General features: G+C 47.4%; 1 protein-coding gene across 2 annotated transcripts; it reads left to right on the top strand.

The window, feature by feature from the left end:
* Positions 1 to 8,893: 8,893 nt before the first annotated feature.
* Cyp2d22 (cytochrome P450, family 2, subfamily d, polypeptide 22) lies at positions 8,894 to 18,627 on the top strand. 2 transcript variants are annotated; one of them, NM_019823.4, is made up of 10 exons: positions 8,894 to 9,076; positions 13,113 to 13,361; positions 14,685 to 14,856; positions 15,098 to 15,250; positions 15,321 to 15,481; positions 15,867 to 16,043; positions 16,228 to 16,369; positions 16,577 to 16,764; positions 17,191 to 17,332; positions 17,429 to 18,627. In NM_019823.4, the coding sequence occupies exons 2-10, from the start codon at positions 13,173 to 13,175 to the stop codon at positions 17,605 to 17,607; spliced, it is 1,503 nt and encodes a 500-aa protein (NP_062797.3). In that variant the 5' UTR covers positions 8,894 to 9,076; positions 13,113 to 13,172; the 3' UTR covers positions 17,608 to 18,627. The 2 variants fall into 2 exon arrangements, with proteins under 2 accessions (NP_062797.3, NP_001156944.1); NM_001163472.1 differs by having other exon boundaries at positions 8,894 to 9,082.
* The last annotated feature ends 224 nt before the right edge of the window (positions 18,628 to 18,851 follow it).

Raw genomic sequence — 18,851 nt, 5'->3', positions numbered from 1 at the left:
TTCCAGACATGTTAGGCAGGGCAGGCTGAGCCAGGCAAAATAAACCAGATTTGTGGTTGCTGCTGTTTTCTGCTTCAACCCCAGCCCTCTCTTGGTGAGTCCTCAGACAATAGTCTCCAACCAACCTTCCCACCTGCCTCATCTTTCCTCAAGGGCCAACTTGACTGCTATGATCAAAGTATGTTCTGAGCCTGGACCATTGTTATGGGGCTGCAGTTTCAGCACTTGGGAGCCCAAATCAGGAAGAGCATGTGTGTGGTGCTATCCTGGGATATACAGCAAGGCTTAGGTCAGCCTGGGCTATACAACCAGGAGATTCTTCCTGGTCAAACTAAAGCAGAGCTACGAAGAGGATGCACAAAGAAGAAAGGAAGGGGGGAGGGGGTAAAGGAGGAAGAAGAAAGAGAACAAAAATGTAGGCTGTGTTCAAGAGTGGCTTCTGACCCTGTGTCATCCACTGAGACTCATCAGTGGTCTCTGAGACAGGTGTAGCAGGATTCCACTAAGAGTCAGCACTGCTCCTGTCTGGAGACATGACATTGTGGCCTTCAACACCTTGCGGTGTCATGAGTGACTGGAAATTCTCCCAGGGACAGGAAGGCTGCTGTCCTCACAGTGTTGACCACACAGGAATGACAGAGAATTCAAGGAGCAGCAGGCAAAGTGACAGCAGAGCTCAGGGAATTTGGCACACTCCCACCTGTCTGTCAGATGTGTGAGAGGATGGGATTTCCAGTCACCAGTGTGACTCAAGTTGAGGACATTGCTCACAGGGATCCTCAGTGAGCCTCACTGTCCATGGCTTGGCGGGTGCCAAGGAGATAGAGCATCCACATGGCTGACCGACCTTCACACACTCCAAGTCACACTCAGGTAACCATGGACCACTTGCCTAAATCCCTGTTGCTGGTGTCAGCGATGCCACATAGCCCTCAGCCCCAGCTGTAAGGAGACACTGCTGTCAGCATGTCCCAGGCTCTCAGTCAAGGTCTCACAGCCTGACAGGACTCAAGCACCATGTCCTGGACTGTGTAGGACAGAACTCCCCAAGCTGAGGTTGCTCTTCAGCCCTGGCCACACTCCTTGCCATACCAGGCAGATTGATGAGTTTGTCTGAGCGTCTTTTTTGTTTTATTTTGGTCAGCATCACTAATATTCACCAGCATTAACATTTTATTTCTCCTGGTGTGGGGGACCCCAAGGCCTATGCTCAGGCAGCGAGCTCCAGTGAGCCACTCCCAGGTCATCCTCTCTTATAGCTCAGGGCTGCAAGTCATTCCCAGTGTGCAGCCACTACTGCAACCCCTCCCCAGGTCACTTCACCTGGTAAATGGTGCTCTGCACCCCAGGACAGTAGCTCCCCTTTCTCTCCTCTGCACAACTCCAGCACACATCATTCTGCCTTCTGTTTCTGTGACTTGATAGAGGGCAATCATGCACTATCTTTCTGTGACTGACTTAAACCTTCAAGGCTCCTTCATGTTCAGCTGATGTCACACTATCACACTAACTTTTTGTTTGGTTTGGTTTGGTTTGGTTTGGTTTGGTTTGGTTTGGTTTGGTTTTTTGAGACAGGGTTTCTATGTAGCCCTGGCTGTCCTGAAACTCACTCTGTAGACCAGGCTGACCTTGAACTCAGAAATCTGCCTGCCTCTGCCTCCCGAGTGCTGGGATTAAAGGTGTGTGCCCCCACTGCCCAGCTATCACACCAACTCTTTATAGTTGAACTGTAGGAATGAATGCTGCTCACCCAGAATACACTGGTCTTTCTCTTTCAATTACAGTAGATAATCATGAAATATCTGAGAGAAGGGCTCCCCATTCACAGAACTTTCATGAAAGTATCTTGTTTCTTACAACTCTCATTTGTTATTGCTATTAATCTCTTGATGCCCCTGATTTATAAAATAAACATCATAGTGTGTGTATATATATTTTAAAGCCTATAGAGGCTGGGGAGATTGCTCAGAAGTTAAGCATTCTTACTGCTCTTCCAGAAGCCACAAGTTACATCTTATACATACACTGGAGACACAAAGGCAAATGTAGCTCCATGGGAATCCAGTGTCCTCTGGCCTCACAGGGCACTAGGCACCCATACAAATGTCACATACACACACATGCACACATAAATTAAACGGTAGTAAATCTTTTTGAAAAAAAAAAAACCTTTATTTTTATTTGTTTCTGGGGTTATTTTAAGCATCCCCTGGGGGGGGGGGGTTCACAAAATGAAGGTCATATTTTGTGTTCTTTTTTCTTTTCTTCTTCTTTTTTTTTTTAAGATTTATTTATTTATGAGTACACTGTAGCTGTCTTCAGACACACCATTGGATCTCATTACGGATGGTTGTGAGCCAACATGTGGTTGCTGGGAATTGAACTCAGGAGCTCTGGAAGAGCAGTCAGTGCTCTTACCCACTGAGCCATCTCTCCAGCCCTCTTCTTTTTTTTTTTTTAATCCACTCATCTGTCATTGGATTCTTGCATTCCCTCCTTCAACCAGTATGAACGATGCTGGTGTGATCATGGATTTATAATTACCTCTTTGGGCATCCTTAAACTCCTGTGTGCGCATGTGTATGCCTGTTTGTGTGTGTGTGTGTGTGTGTGTGTGTGTGTGTGTGTGTGTGTGTGTGTGTGTGTTTGGTGTGTCCATGTCTGTACATGTTTATTTGTGGGAGTTCACGTATATATTTGCTCATAGGGACCAGAAGTCCATGTCAGGTGTCTTCCTCTATCTTACCTGTGTTCCTGTGTGGTCTCATCATATAGGTTCAACCTGGCACCTCTGACCATCAAGTCATCAAAGACCCACAGCCCTGAGTGACTAATGAAGGTATGCTTTTAGCCAATTGAAACAAAAATCCTAATAGTGACATCTTTGAACCTGGCTCAAGCACACTAAACAAGTGCTTTCCTATGAACTCCATATAGGCTTGGCATCAGACACCCTCCATTGGTACAGGTGTTGGCCAGAAAGCTCCCTCCCTCCCTCACCAGTGTACATCTAGGGGTTTTTTTTCTAATTTTAATTTTTGCTGTGCTAATGTTTGGATTGGAGTCAGTTGCATCCTAGGGAGGTTCTCTACCTCTGAGCCACATCCCTAGCCTTTAGTGTGTGGCTTTTTCCGGTAAGAGTGTACTTGGTTCTGCATGTTGTCTACTTTTTATTCTCCTCACCCTACCCTCCAAATGCTTGACTAACTAGCCTGTGTGGGTAGAGCAAACAACAGGAAAAGAAGGGATCGATACTTTGTTTCAAAAAGCTGACAGGGAGTTTGTTGAAGCTGATATTGGACATTACCTACATGGTTTTTAGCAGCAGGATTTTTTTCTTCTCTCTCTCTCTCTCTCTCTCTTTCCTCATTTTTTTTGGTTTTGGCTATTCTGTTCAAAAACACTGTCTATGCAATTGGAAAATACAGGCAGAATTAGAGAAAAGACTGTCCGAGTAAATGGAAAAAATACAGGTGGAAATATAGAAGCTTGGGCAAAGAAATGAAGAATAACAAGAAAAGGGAGAACAAATAGGTTCATCCCCAATGAATGAGTCTGAAAGAGAGAGTTTTCCCCGGATAGAAAGAGGGGAAGGAACTGTGTCAAAGGGTAGCCAAGAAGTGAAAAAGCATAAGGATGATCAGATGAGACAGCTTTTTTAAGGAAACAGAGTTAAACCTACAGCACCTTTGGAGGACAGGCAGTCCTTGGTCAGAAAAATCACCAACAGCATTCCCAGTACTTATCCAGCATATGCTTGCTAGTCAGGATAATATACATGGTTATAATGAAGGAGTATGATATCCTATAGAAATGAAGGACCTAAAGCAGTTAATGAGGCAATGATGTCTTACAGGATGCACTCACCCTATATGAAACACTCTCTAAATAATTGGGCTACTCAAAGTAGAATTATTCTGCACTCGAATACTGGAGGGAATTGGTAGCTATACTAGAGGCTGGTCCTCAATTGCAGTGGTTGTAATGGTAAGGAGAAGAAGCCAGGAGTTTGGAACAGCACAATAGAGTAAGGGGAATTTATATAGTGGTAGACCAGTTGATAGGTGAAGGTTATTATGCTGATATACAAGAACAGGTCCAATTTGAAGATGCAATCATAGAAAATTTTCATTTATCAGCTTTAAAAGCTTGATACAAAGTTGAGGAGCCAGGAAAGAAATCCACATCATTTACAAAAATTATACAAGGCTTTGGAGAAGCCTTCACTGATTTTTTTACAAAGATTTATCTCAGCAGTAAATAAGACCATATCAGACCCTAATTCAAGATAGGTGTTGATAGTGACCTTTGCATTTGAGAATGTAAATGCCGAAAGTAAAAAAGTCGTAAGACCACTGAAGGCATGGGAACTGCCCGTAGATGAATGGATAAAGAATATGAATATATCATTCATTCTATATCATTCATATCATTCTCTATCATTCATATATCATGGTTCTAACGCATAACATGCTAATATAGGTCAAGTTATAGCTAGAAGTCTTTGATATCAAAAGGCCTACTGCTTTAATTGTGGGACTTTTGAAACAAAATTGTGAACAAGGCACCTCTAAGGGCAATGGTATTTCAAAATATAAATCAGAAAAAAGGTCTGGGCTTCTAGGAGTGTGCAGATGATGTGGCAATGCATGTACATTCAATGTCTTCATGGACCCATGTGTCCGTGTCTAAAGGCAATGCTGCTCTAGACTTGGCCATAGTTTAATATTGTACACTATCCCCCAAAGGTTATATGTTATAAAATATCTACTGGAGTTTATGGTCCTTTGCCCTCAGGGATAGTAGCAATGGTCTTAGGAAAGAGCAGTTTATCTTTCCAAGGATTTATTGAACATCCAGAAATTGTATATGAAGATTTCAAAAGATAAATTAAAATACTTGCTTATGGTGAGAGAGAGAGAGATACAATTTAACACAGGTGTTAGAATTGCTCAGCTGTTACTGCTTCCTTCTATCAAAGGCATAGCTGCTCTAGTAGAAAGACCAGTAAACACTGGAAATCATGTGTTCTGGGAAACAATTCTTAATGATCAGAGGCCAAAATTAAAGTTACAAGTGAATGACACTGAAATAGAAGGTTTGGTTGATACAGGAGGTAATGTACCTATCATTTCACACACACACACAAAAAAAAAACCAACTTAGAATTCAGAATGGCCACTTCAAAAGATTTACACCCAGTTTCTAGGAACTGGAAAGATATCTCAGATATAACAAAGTGTGTGATAACTTAAATGTGTGGAACTAGCTCTTTAAGCCCTCACCTTTCTTACTCTCTAGGCCTTCTTCTCTCTCTCTCTCTCTCTCTCTCTCTCTCTCTCTCTCTCTCTCTCTCTCTCTCTCTCTCTCCCTCCCTCCCTCCCTCCACGTGGCCATGGCCGGCCTCTCTCTTTCTACCTTCTCTCCTTTCTCCCTTTATTTCTACAGTAAAGCTCTAAACCCATTTTTAAAATGTGTGGAGCTAGAAGGCCAGTAAGAAAGTTAAGGCCTTAAGTGGCTGACATGCCCCTAAATTATGGGGACAAGATCTATTACAGCAGTGGGAAACTGAAATTAATATGCCCTCAATACCAGAGACAATCCCTAAAATAAGGGATGAGATGGAAGATGCTTCAGTGGAAAGTATTTGAAAATGTGATCCAGAACAATCCCAGACTGTGTCGCTGCTTGTTCAAAATCAGGATGCAACAGGGCTTGAGTTTCCAAATTTATAGGGGGTGAGGGGGACTGCACAAATTATACCAACAACCTACCTATAAAATGGTTGACTGACAAGCTTGTGTGTGTAGAACAGTGGCCCTTAACTAAAGAAAAAAAAATTAGAGGTACTTGAGCAGTTGGTACAAGAACAGCTTGGGGCTCAACATGTAGAAGAGTCTACCAGCCCATGGGACTTCCCCCATATTTGTTATAAAAAAAAGAAATCGGGGAAATGGAGGGTGCCAACAGATTTGAAAGTGAAGAATATAGTAATCCAACCAATGGGTCCATTACAGCCTGGAATTCCTTTCCCTTCTTTACCACCTGAGGCATGGCCTATGATAATAATTGATTTAAGACTGCTTTTTTACTATCTCCTTGCAAGAGCAGGATGATGGAAATTTTTTTCTTCACAGTGCCTATCTGCACAACCTACAAAAAGGTATCAGTGGAAAGTTCTTCCACAAGGACTGTTAAATAGTCCAACTTTGTGTCAATATTTTGTGCAACAACAGCTAGAAATGATTCATAGTCAATTTCCTCAATCTGTTCTTTACCACTACATGGATGATGTTTTATTGGCTGACTTGGACACAGATACCTTAGAGGAAATGTTTGGTGAAGCAAAAAGAATTTTATCTTGTTGGAATCTGCAGATTGCTTCTGTAAAAATACAGAGAGGAGATTCTATCCATTATCTAGGTTACGAAATAAGTCAACAAAAAGTCAGCCACAAAAGGTACAGATAAGAAGAGATCAGCTGCAAGCTCAATGATTTTCAAAAATCAATGGGAGACGTTAATTGGATACAGTCCACCATTGGATTAACTACTCATAAGTAATTTGTCTCAAACATTACAAGGAAATTCAGACTTAGACAGTCCATGAACACTAACAAAACAAGAGAAAGGGTTAACTTTAATAGAAAAGAGACTCCAATATGCATATTTGGATTGCATAGATCCCAAACTGGACTATATTTTAGTTATTTGGCTTCTACTCATCCTCCTAGTAGGCTCATTATGCAAAGGGAAGATGGTATTTTAGAATGATCTTCTAGCATACAAAGTAGCTGTTAAAAATAAAAGAAAAAGAATTAAAGAACAAAAAGAAGCACTTACAAAAAGCTACATTTGGCACCTAATGTGGCAGACTGTTTGAAAGAAAAAGAAACAATGGAAGACATGTGGCTACCATTGTGGCTAGGCAGAATGGGAGGCTTGATTTCAAGTACAATAGAGCAGAGAGAAAGGAGCTAGAGAGAGTAGTTGTAGGAGGGAGAGAGAGTATTAGGATTGGGGAGTAGGAAGAAGTAAGGTCCAGGAAACAGAAGAGTAGAGTCAGAGAAGACAGTTGATGCAGGAGGAAAGAAAACTGAACAGGGCTAGAGAGGGGAAGAGATTTTTGAAGAGTGAAAATAGGAGACAGTTGAAAGTGAATTGGGCTAGCAGACTGAGAAGACAGTTGGTGACAGTTGAGCCAGGAGAAGCTGAGCTGAGAGCCAGAGAACATATTGTGAGGAGACAGATAAAAGAACTCACAAAGTATTGGTAAGAATATAAAGGAAAAAATAGGAAGCAAAAAGCAACATTTACAAAAATACGCTACAATCCCCTGTGGTGCCTGCTTCAGCTTCTGCCATGACTGTCCTATGATGGACTGTGACCTAGAAGTGTAAGCTGAAACCAATCCTTCCCCCCCCCCAAGTCACTGTTGATCCAAGTGTTCATGTCACAGCTATACATCGCCTCTTCTGTTTCCTTTTTATTTCTGCATTCCTTTCCTCTTCCCCTCCCCTCCCCTTGCCCTTCTTGTGTAAGTGGTATCTTAGTGTTCCTCTTTGACCCTCCTTTCATCTCTGTTTTATTATTTTTTTTTATTTGTTTTATTTTTTTTTATTTTATTTGATTCCCATTATTTACTTTGGGGATTAAATCAGCATCTTTTAAAACTTATTGTTAGGGTGTGTACATGGAGTTGGGGGAGATGCCATCTAGAGAGGTCAAAGGACAACATCTGGGATTCCGTTCTCATCTCCCTCCTTGTTAAGGCAGGGTCTCCCTTGCTGTTACTGCCACATTACATATCCCAGGATAGCTGACCAGTGAGCTGCCAGGCATAAAACAACACCTTAAACTTACAAAAACCTTATTTGAATAACAAGTTACCTTCTGTAGTATACAGACACAGGACATCTCGTCTAGTCTCTCACCCTTCCCCGCTATACTATCTTTGCCACAGATAGCATGTTTATATGTTTTGTACTCATGAAGACAGACTTGTAACTGGTGTTCTATGCATCGGTTTTCAGGCATACAGACAAAAAGAAAGGCCTTACAACCCGAAGCACGCTAGCACTTTTACCGCGTTGTTACTGCGCCCTGTGCTCATTTCTTCTATGGCTGTGAGTTAACTGGCTAGCATCACTTCGTTTCAGCATGGAGAACTCCCTCTACTGCGCCCTGTATGCTAAGTCCACTGACACCAATGACCTTCTACATTTATCTGGAAATGACCTGCTTACTACTTAATTCCCGAAGGACATTTCTTTATTCTTAACAAAGAACATGTGGATGATGTTCTTCAGGATGTGCGTGTGTTATCCTGTGTGTGGTCTTCCGGTCTCTGTGGTCACTGATGAAAAATTAACTCTTAATCTCAGCATGATCCCCGTGTGTGTAAAGGGTGAATGAATGACTGCTTTTTACATTCTCACTGCAGTTCCCTCTGTCTTCAGTGTCCACAAGAACCATCTGTCGCTCACTGTGGTCCCTAATCCCTCTGGGAGCACAAGCTAAGTCCCAGGGGGCTCTCTGGGTGCTGGGGGAGATAGCAAGGTTTTGACCTTGGACCTGTCAGGGCTGAAGCCTCCTACTCAGAGCCCCGCCTCCTCGTTGCAGTGCCTCCTCCCAGGAAGGCCCCCCCTCCTCCTCCTCCTCCTCCTCCTCCTCCTCCTCCTCCTCCTCCTCCTCCTCCTCCTCCTCCTCCTCCTCCTCAAATCGGTCTCACCTCCCGGGAGTGGATCCGCCTCCTCAGAGTGTCCCCCTCATGCTCAGAGTGGAAGCCTCCTCCCCAGAATGTATCATCCTCCTCAGAGTTGCTCCGCCTCCTTCCCCTCCTCCCCCGCCTCCTCTTCTCCCCCCCCCCCCAACCCCATTCCTCTCCCGCCTCCTCCTCTTCCTCCTCCCCGTCAGAACGTGCCCTCCTCTTCAGAGTTGCTGCTCCTCACAACTCCCCCTCCACCTCAGAGTGAATCCTCCTGAGTTGCCCTTTTTCCTCGAGCTCCTACTCCTCCTGTTCCTGCGAGGCTCCAGACACCTCTTGCCTCTCCTCGGCTGAGTTTCAGAACGCACCGGTAAAGGCAAGGGTTGCAGGGTTGCGGGTCTGCCCATTCGCTGTACAAGGGGTGCGAGGCGGGCCCCCACCCCAACCCCTGCGCTGGGGCTACCTTGGCACTGGAGCGTAGCAGTCCCTCCCCCTGGGCGGGGCTGGAGTGGGCAGAGGGGAACCTCCAAGGGCCTCCGAGTAAACTGTTTTCCATTGTCCCAAGCTGAGGCTAAGATGCTAGAACCTCCTAGAGTCTGATAGAGGGCAGGTTTTGAAGGGCTCATCCCCTAAGACACAGAGCCTGGGAACCCGCCTGTAGCCAGGCCGCAGGGCTGAGAATCTCTGTCCTATAGTAAGCAGAGTGGAGCCTGACCCTGGACCTTTGCATAACCTGCCCTTTGGCGTGCATTCTAGCCTTATCAGGGACAGGCGGTACCTAAGCAAACCAGACCTCTCTCCGAAGACCTCTCTTTTTGCCCTTTGGGGCTCAGCGAAGGTGGGGAAAAGAGGGTGGGGACGGTGAGTGGACCCTGGACCTCACAAACTCTGCTGCACCCCCTGGAACTGGGATGTTGTTGTCAGTGATTGGCTTAGAGGATCCACCCCCATTTAATTAGGAAAAAAAATCTACACTGAGCTGGGCACAAAATCCCAGCACATGGGAAGCAGGAGCAGGAGGATCTCTGTGAGTTTCTATGACAGTCTGGTCTACATGTCTACATAGTGAGTTCCAAAACAGCCAAAGCTACATAGTGAGACTCTGTCTCAAAACAGGAAGGAAGGAAGGAAGGAAGGAAGGAAGGAAGGAAGGAAGGAAGGATAGAAAAAAAGGGAGTGAAATTCCTTGTATGTTCAGTGTAGAAATTCCCTTTTTTTTTCTATCACCAACTAGAATGTACAGTTAATACCTTGTACTCTATCATGGCTGTCCCTACCCAGCAGCCCACCCAGTTCTTGTGGGTGTCAGGGCAGCAGCAGACACTGGAGTATTCTCTCTGTAAACAGCCAAGCATTCCTCGCACCAAGTGTCCTACAGTTCTTGCCTATGTTAACTAACAGACTATTCTAGAGATTTGCTTTCCTTCCCAGCTGTTGGTTTCGTGGGTTTAAACCAGATTCCATACCGTAGCTCAGGCTGGCCTTGAACTTGATGCAATCCTGCTGCTTACAAGTAAACTACCGTGTGTATTTAGCCCTGAAGTTTTGAAAGTGTTACTGCCCACCCACCCCCCAGCTCTGAGGGTGTGAAGGGTCGGAGGTTTTTCCTGCAGGGACTGTCTGAAGGAGCTAGAAAGAGTTGCCTTGGGGCTCCCAAGGAGAACAGCAGAGCAGCTGAACTAAAGGTTTTGGAGTAATTCTTAATGGAACACAATGTTTCAAGAGAAAGTGAATGGAATGTTTTCCAAGTGTTGACAGTGACTAAAGTGGGTCACCAGCTTCTGTGCTCTGTGTTAGGCTTTTATACTGCTATAGCTTGCCCGGTTTCAGACTGCCAGTTCCGTGTGTGATTTCTAAGCTCTAGGGCACAGTTCGCAAGTTCACGCTGATGATGAATCAGAGGTTACGACTTTGAGACAGTTGGGTCCAAGTACATTTTTACTCAGCTACAAACCACCGACCCCTCATCCTATCCAGCTGTCTGGCAGGGAGAGAAGAGGCATGTCCTAAGAGATTTCTCTCCACTGTCAGAAATGCTGTTCAACGGGCAGGGTCGTCTTTTTATTCACAGAAAATACTGGTGGGGGGAATGTGGCAGTTAGCGTCTTGAGCCCTTTGTGCTGTTGCCTGTGTCCTGACAGGCTGTGAGAAGACAACTCTTGGCAGGGGGTGGGGAGGCACTCAACGGAAGACTGTGGTCCTACTAAGTGGGCAGAAGAGGGCCTGTTCAGTGATTATGCTGGGAAGTTTCTTGTGCTCTCAGAAACAGATTGTCAAAAAGGAAGTGTTCCTATTTCTAAGACACCGCACAGGCTTCTGCCCCTTCACTGCCCCATCAGAGTTCTCCTAGATGTAGTCTCTTCTTGCAGGAAAGGGGTGGGGGAGCATTGGAAATATAGTGCGGCCCAGTAGAAGGAGCCCCTGGCTCCCCTCTACTCCTGCAGGGTTGCATACTCCGGGAAGCCACTCACTCAGTTCTCAATGAGCCTGTGACCCTGGTGGGTCTCTTCACTGCCTGTCCTATAACTTAGCAGGCTACACTCTAGTGTCAAAAAGTAGGATTGGGGACCGTGCCACAGAGATTTAGGGTGGACAGATCCTATAAACAGCCCCACTGTCACTCTGGAGCTCTCTGACAAGGCAGGCACCTTCCCACTCTGGGAAGGTGAAGGAAGAGGACCTGTCAGGTCAGGGGAAGAGCCGTGCTTGCTGTGGGCACTGCACTCGTGTCTCTGCCTTTAGACACAGCCACAGCAATGGGAGGTCATGCAACACATTCAGAGGGCCAACGACATTCCTATCTTTCTCGTGAAAGCCTTTTGGCAATATCGGATCGTCTTCCCAAACACATTTCTTGTCACCTTCTTGGAGTTTCAGACTTATAAGCGCTATGAGCCCCCTGTCTGTTTGACTGTCTGTCTGTCTGTCGAGTGGTATAGCAGCAGGCATTACGACAGCAAGGAGGCTTCATGAGTGTGAGTGCTTGGTCAAAACTCTGTGTGTGTGTGTGTGTGTGTGTGTGTGTGTGTGTGTGTGTGTGTGTGTGTGTGTGATATATTCATTAATCCCCTTGAGGCCAGATCTACTTCCTGTGTTTGAATGGTCCCTTCAACGAGAAAGAGGCCAAGGCAGGTGACGTACGTAGACCAGAGTACAGGGGTCACCTTGATTTGAATTTCAGAAGAATTCTGATCTGTTATAATTTGGGGGGGGCGGTGAGAAGTGAAGTAAGAAAGACAGCTTCATCATTTGGAGGTATAGAGAATGAGATTTGTGTGCAGTGTATATATACTCTGTACCTACTTATCATCCACAGAGACAGCCATACAGACGTGGTTCTCCCAGCTAAGAAAGCAGCCAACTTCTTCAAAGTTGCCAAATATTGCAGCTGTCTGGAAAACAAGAGAGAAGGGGTGGGGACAGGATGGGGAGGGAGACGAGCTCTCCCCCCATGGCACTGTGATTTCCACTCAGCGATGTTGATTGTAACTCAACAAAGGATGCTTTTTTTCCTGTTTGGGTCCTCGCCCACAAACAAAGGCGTTTTCATAACGCGCCAATGGAATGTTTCTTGGCTGCAGACAGCCATAGTCTGGCTCAGAGGCTGGGAAGTTTTTAGGTTAGAGTAGTATGAGAAGCTCCTGTTAGTCTTGCTGACTCACAGGCTTGTGCAGATGGTTTGGAGAGCTAGGATCTGCATTCTAGTGGGTCTGGAGTAGAGAGTGACCGGTCTGGGTCACTAGGAAAAGCCTAGAGTCTTCTCTTTAAACGTTGATGATCAAATGAGCTAGTGGGCCTGGGAGCCTTCTGCGGCAGCGTGCAATTGCTAGCATTTGCCAGCCGCTCGCAGTTTAAGGGTATGGGACACGTCTGAGCTGGCTTTTAGCCATCCTGTTTGACGAGAAGCGTGTGGCAAAGTGAAATTGGGCCTGTGGGAGTAGGAGACACCGCACCAGAGGCCAGCCAAGCTATGCTGCTTATCTGATGCTTCAGTTCATACTACCTGTGTTCCTTGATTCTGTGGAGAACCTGGCTCTAGATAAGGTCACAGGCATCCAAGTACTGAATCTCCTGCTGTGAGGCAAACCCTTAATCATGACTTTCTAATTCCCTACACCATCAGTAGCTATTGCCCGGGCCTACAATTTTCTATCATTCCTCCTGAAGACATGTTGAGATGCAAAACACACACACACACACACACACACACAGGACTTAGAGGGAGGGACTTCTAAGGCCATTGTCCCTGGCCTGCCTTGACCCTTCCTTGCCCTCTACGTGGTCAATGCAGCAGCTTGGCTTAAGGCAGAGGATAAAGGGCAGCAGCATCTCCTTTACAAGAGTCCAGGCCAGGCCAGGTGAGTTCCCAGGGTCTGATAATACTGTTTGTTATTCCTTCGTCCTAGGTAGCTGGAGTTAGGATTGAGAAGTGTTTCCAAAGAAACCCAAAGAGCAGCCGGGCAGCCATGAGACTGCCGACCGGGGCTGAACTGTGGCCCATAGCCATATTCACGGTCATCTTCCTGATTCTGGTGAACCTGATGCACTGGCGCCAGCGCTGGACTGCCCACTACCCTCCAGGCCCTATGCCGTGGCCTGTGCTTGGGAACCTGCTGCACATGGACTTCCAGAATATGCCAGCAGGCTTCCAAAAGGTAAGGGAATTTTTGGAGGGCAGGAGAAGCCATGGTGACCACAAGTGGGTGGTGGTAAAACTGCATGCGGGACAGGGAGCTGCCCCCCCCCCCCCAGAACGCAGGTTAAGAGGCTCCCCCGTGAGGAGAGTGGTGCAGGACCCAAGGTCATGCTGGATTTTCCAAAGGCAACAGCTAGGAGGCGGGATGGATCCTAGCAGCCAGTTTGAGATGCAGTTAACAGGATGGTAGCGGTAGTGCTGGGGTTGCTTTCCGATTCCAGCATGCCTGTAATTGGGAGGCTAAAGCAGCTGGGTTATAAATTCCATCTTAAACCATCTCTAAACCAAAGACTTCAAGGCCAGCTGTGAAGGTGTGTGCCTCTAACCCCAGCACTTAAGAGGCAGAGGCGGGCATATTTCTTTGAGCTCTAGACCAGTCTCATCTAACATACTGAGTTCCAGGACAGCCCACGCTACACAGTGAAACTGTTTCAAAAAAGAAAAGAAAAAGAAAAAGAAAAAGAAAAAGAAAAAGAAAGAAAGAAATCTAACATTTTAAAAGGAAAAAGCCCAATGCAGTCGTGGAGACCTTTAATCCCAGCATTCAGAGGAGGCAAAAGCCAGCAGATCTCTGTGAATTCAGCACCAGCTTGATCTACGTAGAAAATTCCAAGCCAGCCCTGGCTACATGCTAAGACAAAAATTATACACACACACACACACACAAAGGGAAATCAAGTCATATAGGCTTCCTGTTCCTTTTCATTCCACCAGAAGGAAATGTTTTAAGAATGTGGAAGGGGGCACTGGAAAGATGGCCCAGAGGTTAAGCACTTCCAGAGGTCCTGAGTTCAATTCCCAGCAACCACATGGTGACTCATAACCATCTGCAATGGAATTCAATTCCCTCTTCTGATGTGTCTGGAGATAGCACCAATGTATTCATATACATTAAGTCTTTTTATAAAAAAAAAAAAAAAGGGGGGGTGGAGAGGCCATGATCCTAAACAGGTGTTTCTGTCAGGAAATCAAAGCTGAGAGATGGGAAATGCCGGCCTCCATCCTTTTGCTGTTTCAGATTCTCAGACTCCCTTACATCTGTGAGCCTTAGTTTCTTCATCTAGACATGGGGATGCTAGTGGGACCAGCTGGCAGATGTGTGACAGACACTAGCAAGGTCATGATGAGGTGATTGACAGAGTCCAAGGTGGTTCCCCAGACAAATAGTAGCAGATGCCAACCTTCTGTGGTGCTCACCCTGGGTCTCCCCTGCCAAGTCCTATCCGGTACAGCTAAGTGCAGGAATCCAGGCTTGCCCGTAATGCATTCTCCTTGCCTACAGCTGCGGGGTCGCTATGGGGACCTGTTCAGCCTACAGCTGGCCTCTGAGTCAGTGGTTGTACTAAATGGGCTGACGGCCCTGCGAGAGGCACTGGTGAAACACAGCGAGGACACTGCTGACCGGCCACCGCTGCATTTCAATGACCTGCTGGGCTTTGGACCACGCTCTCAAGGCAAATGCAGACAGTGGCGGGAGTGGTGGGCAAATGGGCACTAGAGAGAGTTTGGGGATTGGAGGCACTCTGGGACCTAATTGAGGTGGGGGGGGGGGGACAGGAACAGAGAAAAGACAGCAAAGGCAGGTGGCTAAAGGGTAGACAGAGGATCTTACAGTAGTGATGGGCTGTAGTCATGGTAAAGTAGCAAAGGAGCAGAAAAGAGGGCGAGGTCTCAGGCCTAAGTGTGGCCCTCCAGGTATAGTCCTAGCACGGTATGGGCCTGCCTGGCGTCAGCAGCGGCGCTTCTCTGTGTCTACCATGCACCACTTTGGCCTGGGCAAGAAGTCACTGGAGCAGTGGGTGACTGAGGAGGCCAGATGCCTCTGTGCCGCCTTCGCTGACCATACTGGTAGGTGGTGGATTGGTGTGGGTAGGTGGGGATAAACAGACAACACCCTGACTGACATTTCTACTCCCAGGACACCCTTTCAGCCCTAACACCCTATTGGACAAAGCAGTGTGTAACGTGATCGCGTCCCTCCTCTATGCCTGCCGCTTTGAGTACGATGACCCACGCTTCATCAGGCTACTGGGCTTGTTGAAGGAAACTCTTAAGGAGGAAGCTGGATTCCTACCCATGGTGTGGGGCTCGGGGTGTCTGTGCCCAGATAACTTCATACAGTGGAGACTCTCGGGGGCGGGGGGAATGATGGACATGCAGGAGTGACAGGAGGAGGGCATTCTGGGAGGAGATGGACAAACATCGGTGGGAGGGGAGGGGCAGGCTGGGGTCAAGTGCTCGAAAATGGTGCCTGTGCTCCCCATCCGCGTGGCAGCCACACACATCTGTTTCCACAATATGACAGCCCTTCTGGAAGCTCAGGGCAAATGGGAAGGCTAAAGGCTGGCAGGGAGAGACTGTGTCACTAATCTAACCTGGAGGAGGCTGGGACCTGGGCTGTTCCAAGAGAGCACAGCCAGGAGGCAGCCAGGGCTCTATTGGTCCTTCTCTACTGCTCACACAGTTCCTGAATGTGTTCCCGATGCTCCTGCGCATCCCGGGGCTGGTTGGCAAGGTCTTCCCTGGGAAAAGGGCCTTTGTTACCATGTTGGATGAGCTGCTGGCTGAACACAAGACGACCTGGGACCCTACCCAGCCACCCCGAGATTTGACTGATGCCTTCCTGGCTGAGGTGGAGAAGGTGATTGGCAGCTCCAAGAGATGTGGCCAGGGGCTGTGGGCTGAGGTCCTGTGAGCTGTGAGGCCAGATGGATAGAGACCTGTGTATCACCAAGTGACTCAACACCTTGGGCTGCCCTGGGGACAATGGGAAGCCATGTGGGACTTCCTCTTCCTACTGAGCCCATTCTTTCTGCCTGGCCCAGGCCAAGGGGAATCCTGAGAGCAGCTTCAATGATGAGAACCTGCGCACGGTAGTGGGTGACCTGTTCTCTGCAGGGATGGTGACCACCTCAACCACACTGTCCTGGGCCCTGATGCTCATGATCCTGCATCCAGATGTGCAGCGTGAGCCTGGCCGGGACTGGGATGAGAGGAGGAGGAGGGTAGAGGCACAGTCCTTAAACTTACTTAGGACATTTGTGGCTCCCAGCACTCCAGCAAGGACAATGGCTATCATTCTCCCATGAACCCAGCCCTTACCATAGAGGTAGTGGAGGGACAAGGGGCACCACCCCCTGAGGCTCCTTAACTGAGGTGATGCTGTCCTTCCAGGCCGAGTACAACAGGAAATCGATGAAGTCATAGGGCAGGTGCAGTGTCCAGAGATGGCAGACCAGGCTCGCATGCCCTACACCAATGCTGTCATTCATGAGGTGCAGCGCTTTGCAGACATTCTCCCTCTTGGTGTACCTCACAAGACTTCTCGTGACATTGAACTACAGGGCTTCCTTATCCCTAAGGTAGGCCTGGGACCCTCCAATGTCTAGTCGGTGTTGCCAGCTAGCTAGTGGCCTGAGCTGTCCACTTAAGACAGGACTGGAACTTAGGCAACTCAATTCTCAATTCCACAGAACCAACTTCTACTTGGTAAGTATGGGAAGAGAAACAGTAGCAGGAACTGTACGCTAGAATCTTCAAGGCAAGCAAGGTAAAATATGGCAGGAGTGGTTGTAACAGCCACTACCTACAGACACAGGTGACAGTGTGGACATCTGTCACTTGTCACTTCTCCCTGTCATAGTATTAAAGACAGCTAAGAAGCCACTAGGGCTAGGGTTATATGAAAGGATCCAGTCTGTGAGGTAGAGACCACGCATGTGAGCTTGGTGATCAGAGTCTAGACGGCCCCACCCCAGTCCAACCTCACACCATGTGCCTTCTGCCAGGGGACGACCCTCATCACCAACCTGTCCTCCGCGCTAAAAGATGAGACTGTCTGGGAGAAGCCCCTCTGCTTCCATCCTGAACACTTCCTGGATGCCCAGGGCCACTTTGTGAAGCCTGAGGCCTTCATGCCATTCTCAGCAGGTGCCTGGGGGGATGCCTGGCTTCCCTTCCTCTTCCCAGAATGCTTTGAATTGTGAAGCCAGGCCCCTGGCTCACTGAACCCTCTCCTACCCACAGGCCGCAGATCATGCCTGGGGGAGCCCCTGGCCCGCATGGAGCTCTTCCTCTTCTTCACCTGCCTCCTGCAGCGCTTTAGCATCTCAGTGCCCGATGGACAGCCCCAGCCCAGCGACCATGGCGTCTTTAGGGCTCTGACAACCCCATGCCCCTACCAGCTCTGTGCTTTGCCCCGCTAAGAGGATGTATGACATCTCACTCACTGTGCTTGCTGGGGTCCTAATGTGCAATAAAGCATTTTACTCTAAACTAAATCATCCCTATGAGATCTCCTGGCTGTAAGGGACCTAGGCAGCCTTCCCATGAGCATCCACTTTCCCTGCTTATTCTGACTTGACTATTTGACCCCAGTAGAAGGACTGCCCTGTCAGAAATGATACCATTCTTGCCTTTACCCTTCCCCCACTTTTTCCCTCAAATTGATAATGTTTATACATAGATGCCAACGTCTGGAAGGATGGCCAGAAGGGACTGCTAAGATGTGACAGTGTAAGTTACATAGATGAAGGAAGGGCAGGACCTCTCTCTCCTAGATGCCCCCATTTCAGACCTACCACACAACCAAGACTAGCTGCTTAGCCAGCATCATCACAACGTCTTATATGGCATCCCCAAAGATGTAGAGAAGTCCGGGAAGCTGGAAATGATATGCAGGTTAAGTGCCTAAGGTTTCCTGTTGGGTACCACATGCTTCTCTAAAAGGCTTTAAGGGAGTCCAGAAGCAGGGGTTTACCTCCTAAGCTTCTTTGTCAACACTAACTCCATGACCCAACAGGGATACTGTTGTCCAGGCCCATGCCCAGTAAGAAAGTGCCTCTGTAACCAGGGTTGGTAGGACCTGCAAGCTTGATGTTGAAACAGGCTCCCAGACCTTAGAAAGTCCTCAGACCTTAGCACAGCTGAGTCCATGATGGAAGTACCATAAAACTCTGCACATAGACAGCAGTTCCTGTCATAATGAAAACAAAGACCTAATCCATCAAATTCCATAGTTCTGGGAAAGTCCCTAAAAGTAGTAATCTTGCTTTTTGACTTCGATAGTTCTTCTAGCTAACTGTTCTTGCTAACTGAAGTGTGTCAATACATGATATAGTTGTTGGTAAAAGCTCACCCTGAGTACAGCTCAGGACTATACTGGGATTCTGAGCACCCAGTGTTGTCACCAGCCAGCTAATAAAGCTTCTATTGGCTTAAATCTATATCTGAGTAGTCTTCTCTGGTGAATGCCTCACATCTCTAATGGTTCCACCAAGCTCCCCAGCGACCAGACCTTGAGATGCCATGGGTCTCAGATCCCCTTGGAGCAGAGAAGAGGATGGGAGTCAAGGGGCTTCTAGGAGATGTGCAACCTGGAGACTTTTCAGGGCCCTAGGACCCCCTTTGATCAACCTCTGCCTTAGGACACAAAGGAGCGTGGCTAACC

The sequence above is a fragment of the Mus musculus genome, chromosome 15, assembly GCF_000001635.26.
Source record: "Mus musculus strain C57BL/6J chromosome 15, GRCm38.p6 C57BL/6J".
NCBI classification, from domain to species: Eukaryota; Metazoa; Chordata; class Mammalia; order Rodentia; family Muridae; genus Mus; species Mus musculus.
The sequence above is the reverse complement of the archived record's forward strand: the minus strand, read 5'-3'. Positions and strand labels throughout refer to the sequence as shown.

Excerpts from the sequence above, each read along its gene's own strand:
- Cyp2d22 (NM_019823.4), top strand. The coding sequence starts at position 13,173 with ATGAGACTGCCGACCGGGGCTGAACTGTGGCCCATAGCCATATTCACG. Across the intron at positions 15,251-15,320 it reads CGCCTTCGCTGACCATACTG|GACACCCTTTCAGCCCTAAC; the intron begins GTAGGTGGTGGA and ends TTCTACTCCCAG. Across the intron at positions 16,765-17,190 it reads AGGGCTTCCTTATCCCTAAG|GGGACGACCCTCATCACCAA; the intron begins GTAGGCCTGGGA and ends GCCTTCTGCCAG.